The 5,688-nt window shown below is 34.8% G+C and overlaps 1 protein-coding gene across 1 annotated transcript in view; it reads right to left on the reverse strand.

The window, feature by feature from the left end:
• The window catches only part of PRPF18 (pre-mRNA processing factor 18), a 43,319-nt gene that overhangs the window by 6,574 nt on the left and 31,057 nt on the right, over nucleotides 1-5,688 (reverse strand). The window contains exons 6-8 of the mRNA XM_023530358.1: nucleotides 5,351-5,491; nucleotides 5,151-5,222; nucleotides 3,059-3,214 (exon numbers count right to left, since the gene is read on the reverse strand). Coding sequence (XP_023386126.1) covers nucleotides 3,059-3,214; nucleotides 5,151-5,222; nucleotides 5,351-5,491 — 369 coding nt within the window. The remainder of the gene's footprint in view (nucleotides 1-3,058; nucleotides 3,215-5,150; nucleotides 5,223-5,350; nucleotides 5,492-5,688) is intronic.

The raw sequence follows: 5,688 nt of genomic DNA on the forward strand, positions 1-5,688 counted from the left end.
CAGAATTCTAAGGGCCAGAAGGACCAGGAAGGGCGATAGTTAAAACACGATGCCTGCAAACATCAAGAGGTAGGACTCTCCCCCGTATCTCCCAAAGTGGCCCTACTCCTATCTCGGGGCAATTCTGCCTGTTAAAAGGCTTCTTTGAACTATTTTTGCAACCTCCTGAGTCTATAATTATTTCAAAATAAAATGTTTTTTAAAAAACCTTTTTCTTATACTGATTAGAAATCTGTCTTCTTTCCTGAACTTGAAATCGGTCCTTAACTGTACATGACAAGTTTAATCCTTCTTCCACCAGAAAGCTCTTCCAGTACCTATAACTCTTGCCCAAATCTCCAAGAGTCTCCTTCTCAAGAACTCATGTCCGATAGAGTATTCACTCAATCAGCAAAGAGTCACTGAGCATCCACCATGAGTACGGTACTGTTTTAGACTTTGAGGGTACAACACTGAATTATGTTCTTGCTTTGTGGAACCAACACTAAATTATTATGTCTAATAATGTAACAAAATTAATAATGTAAGCTATCATTAGACTTTCCATTGGCCAAATCATACTTCTGATCTTATAGTCTACTAAATTCCAATTCTTTCTCTTATACATTGTTCACATTGTATGCTCAAGCAACTAGCAACTAAGTTACTGGATCCAAATTTCTTTACAGTCATCCTTGCTAAATATTATATTTTTATTTATCTTTTTAGTGGACTAGAAGGAACAAAATTTTAAAAACATATATTTTAGAATCTGCCCTTTTCTTCAGTCTGTCAAGAACTTCTAGAATGCCAATTTCTTTTCCACCGTAACATACACCCTTTCCCTTCTAGTTTCATGTCACCTATAAATCTGATAAATGTACCTCTCTGAATCATTTGAATCAGTCATTAAAATGTTGAACAGGGCAGCACTGAGGTCACCCAAGTAGACATGGATCATTATTCAATACACCATGCCTTCTTCCCTAACTCAACCAGCAATGAGTCACCTGACTGAACTGTCAAGTCTATATCTGTCATTACATAGCTTCCAATATAAACCAGAAAGCTTTAAAAATAAATATTAACTCCATCAGGCTAAAAAGCCTCTGCACAACAAAGAAACCATAAACAAAAAGGCAACCAACCAAATGGGAGAAGACATTTGTAAGCAATACCTCTGATAAGGAGCTAATATCCAAAACATAGAAAGAACGCATATAACTCAACGAAAAACAATCTTATTATAAAATAGGCAGAGGACCTGAGCAGACACTTTTCCCAAGATGTACAAATGACCAATAGATATATGAAAAAATGCTCAATTTCACTAGCTATAAGGGAAATGTAACCTAACCAAAACCACAATGAGATACCACGTCAAAGCTGTCAGAATGGCTACAATCAATAAGATAAGAAATAACAAGTGTTGGAGAGGATGTGGAGAAAAAGGAACCCTCATACACTGCAGGTAGGAATGTAAGCTGGTGCAGCCACTATGAAAAACAGTATGAAGGCTCCTCAAAAAATTAACAATAGAATTACCATATGACCCAGCAATTCCTCTTCTGGGTCTCTAGCCAAAAAATTTGAAAACACGTATTTGTAAAGATACATGTACTCCCCCCATGTTCACGGCAGCATTACTTATGGTAGCCAAGATATGGAAACAACTTAAGTGCCCTTCGATAGGATACACACGACAGTTATGGTGGTTACCAGAGGGGAATGGGGGAAGGGGGAGCACTAAGGGTAGAGGGGGTCAAATATATGGTGACAGAGAGAGACTAGACTATACAGGTGGTGAGCACAGAATACGTTATACAAACAATTACAGAACTGTATACTTAAAACTTATGTTTTTAACCAATGTCGCCCCAACAAATTTAATTAAATATACAGAAACAAATCAATAAAATGAATGCTAGGTATTCTTTAAAAAAATCAGTTTATGGGGAGGTGCCATTATTTTAAATAGAAATGCTATTTAATTAAGACAATTTATCTAATTACATGAACTTTTATATGCTATATGAACTTATATATGCTATAGCTTTGGCCATGGTATAAGCTGAACACAATTAGCGAATTTAATCACTGGAAATTGTTTTCTATTGTTAAAGCCAAACGATTTTGTTTTTTCCAACTAAAAGCTTTTTGCCTTCAATACAGTCACTAGTGGTTATTAAAAAAATGGAAATGTCCTAAAATTTCCATAAGTATATTTGAACTCTACAAATTCTACAGTTCATATCAGGGAGTCAGGTTGAAATCATTTTTTAAAATGCTAATATATGTGAATAAAGCATAAAGCATAACACAAATTAACATTTGCCACTTGGAATGGAAATACAAACAAAAAGATAATTCATGAATATGGTAATGATTATTCTCTGGCACAAAATCTGAAATCATTTTATGCATTTTAAGTGAATTTTAAATTCTAAGTAAACTTTCAGAGTATCATCTTTGAGCTTTGGAATTAACATCCAGCAAAGTCATTATACGACACAACCTGGGATTCTTGACAATCTGGCAAAAGCTAAGAATACAGCTGATTTTTTTCCCACTAAGAGGAAAAGTTTAATAAATAAAAGTGCAAACAAGTTTACTGAGGCATTTATAACTTTAATAAATACACTATAAACACTTTAGACCTATTCAGGTAGAGGTGTTGTTAAACGTTACTTAAAATTATATTCATTAAAGCCAAACTTTCTATTCGCACCTTTCTATTCTAATAAAAGTTAAATCTACCTTGAACATAACAAAATGGGATTTACTGCACAATATTCTAAATTCGTTACTTTCACTAAACTCTCAAAGCAAATTGCAGTTTTATTTCAACACTCAGATAATTAAAGCACACCACCACCCTGTTTGGCACCATATATGAAGCTTAAAGGTTTTAATTTTATTCACTGAAGATGTCTTAAGTACGAGTATTTAAGTATTTATAAAATGTGGACTGGCATCTTATTGTGCTATGATCTGCTATAATTCTTCTCTCAAATGTTATAGTTTTGGAATTGGACAATCTTAACCTCCAGAGAAGTTTCTTTCCCTCCAAACTGCTTACCTGAATATATTTCCGCTGTGTTTCATCATTTAAAACATGTGCAACATGCTTGGAGAAAATCTTTTCCCTACCAGTTCTGGCATGGATACCAACCATAGTCACACCAATGGGCCAAGGGGCATTTCCAATGGCCATCTGAAGATAAGCATCATTAGCCTAAAAAAAAAAAAGTTTACGGAGAGATCAGAAAAGCAAATACTATATTGGTCCAAATTTTTATTTCAAGTATTTCACAGCTCTTCATGATGTAATTTTCATTGATATCTTAGTATGTTGAAAATATTACTATTCTCCTATTCAAACAAAAGAAATTAAAATATGGGATGACTGACTGCCCTGACCTGGACCACAATAATCTATGGAAAAACAAAACCCAAAGCTAACCTTGTGAGTAAAAAGGCAAGCATCTCTTTGCAGCCTTTGTGCACTGGAAATTAATGCATTTCAGATCTGAAATTACCAGGTAGGTAATTTGATGTACTGACAGAAAGTCTAGTTTGGATCTCCTTTCAACCTAGTCTTCTCTGTAGGTGGCCACGCAGAAGACAGAGGCTAACTAGTTTTTCATAATCCAACCTGAAACTGTATCTACTCCCTGCACAACAGTTCAGACCTCTGAAAGCAGCGGGGGCTCTGCGTGCTGGGACTATTCCATAGGGTCCATGGCAGATGTGTAAACAGAGATTAAATACTGGCCCTTGAGTCAAATAGCTAAAGGATGAGATCGGTTTGCTTTACCCCTGCAAACCTCCCATCTGCCAAGAACCTTAAAATAAAAACTACAAAACATAAAGACAGAGACCAATGAAGACAAATGGCTCTTTTTCTAAACTAACCCTGGTGACCTGTTGAGGAAGAAAAAGAAAAACAAAACAGAAAGTGAGAAAATTCTAAAAGACCCTGAAGTTTTCAGAGAAGCCTACACAGCCCGGCTTTAAGGAAATTTTAATTTCAAAAATCAAACACCTATGTGATTGATATGTAGAGTTGATTTTTAAAAAATCAGGTACTAATAGGCTAACTGGAAGATCCTTTCTATTCTAAAGATAAATTTCAATTTGCTCTATTCAATTTTTTAAAGTTGAATTTTAAAAGGGCATATACACATTATCACTGATTCTCAAGTGTGTAAATTTTAACACATGACATTAACTGAAAAAATTTCCAATACTTAGTTTCCCTAAATTAAAAAAAAAAAAAAACACAAAGAAACTGTCCAAATAGAGTATTAAAGTTTCTTGGTTCTTTTTGTAGTTTATACGAAGTAAACTTCCACCTGATTCTCATACATAAGAATGAGAAAAATTAACAAGAAGGAAAGCAAGTGATTTGAATTCTTTATGCAGTGATGGTGGGTAACCTTATCCATCTAATGCAATGGTACTTAGTAAGCATCATGCAACTAACAGAAACTATCCAAGAATAAAATTTATAGCCATAAAACAAAAAGTTTCTTTGATAAACTAACTGGTTCTCACATAGGAGTAAAAACAATACTTTAGCTCTGATCACAGAGACTACTAGCCAGTCACCCAGGGTCACCAGCAGTCCCTGACAGGGTCTGCTACCACTGCAGTCCTGAAGTGGGGAGATGAACTCTGACAGCCGGCCCAGAACACTTTCTCACAGAAACAAGTACACAGGGTGGTCAAATTCCATTGTGTCATTAGTACGACAGTTCAGCTGTGTTATGGATTACACAGGTTTATACTTGGCCTGCGAAATGAGTCTACATAACACCGTTTCTATGGGAAAATTTGTTCCAAGTCATAATCAACGATTTATAAACTTTGCAATTCAATCCCATTCATGAAATGAACATTGCCTCTATCCAGTTCATGCTCTGAAGAATCTTTATACCTACGTTAAAAATGACTGAAAACTATACTGTGGTCTTAAAAGTTTAATATGCAGTGTTCAACAATAAGGCTGACAATACATTAGAAAATAAAAAGTTTTTACTACTAATTCATCTCACATTTATTCTTACATCTCCTATGTAAAACACATCCACACTAAATAAACGTATTATGCACACAACGTAGATAGGCCTGTAACCATAATTTCAATGCACAGCATGGTAAAAATGTACCTTCACGTATTCTCTCTGTAACATGAACTTAATAATATCCGTTATGGATTCTTTAATATCAGCAGGAAGATTCTGGAAAAGAAAAAAAGCACAACCAATTTTAGAAGCTACTGTGTGTAGTTACAGACTGTATTTATTCTAATCATATATATTCCATTTTTTTAATCAATTAATAAAAGCCATTTTTTAAGAAACCTCACCCTTTTCCGTAGCTTTCTGAAAAGGGGCCTGAGATAGGACTCGGTCTGTTTCTGAGTAGCGCTGTTCAGTTTACCCTGCACACTGCGTTTCACATAATCTTCTCTGGCATTCAATTCTTTAGCCCAAACACCAAGAAGGAACTATTGAAAAAATGGGTAAATTTAGACTATGATGCCACCCAGTGGTTCGACAAGTTTAAAAGTTCTCTAACACAAAACAGTATACTATCATCCTTAAATTTCTTGACTGATTAAAATATCATTCACTAATAATTAATGAACTATTCCTGCTTATTCTGTCATGTATGTTTTGAAGTAGTATCTTTGGCAAGTCACTT

Source organism: Pteropus vampyrus, unplaced genomic scaffold (genome assembly GCF_000151845.1).
Source record: "Pteropus vampyrus isolate Shadow unplaced genomic scaffold, Pvam_2.0 Scaffold49, whole genome shotgun sequence".
NCBI classification, from domain to species: Eukaryota; Metazoa; Chordata; class Mammalia; order Chiroptera; family Pteropodidae; genus Pteropus; species Pteropus vampyrus.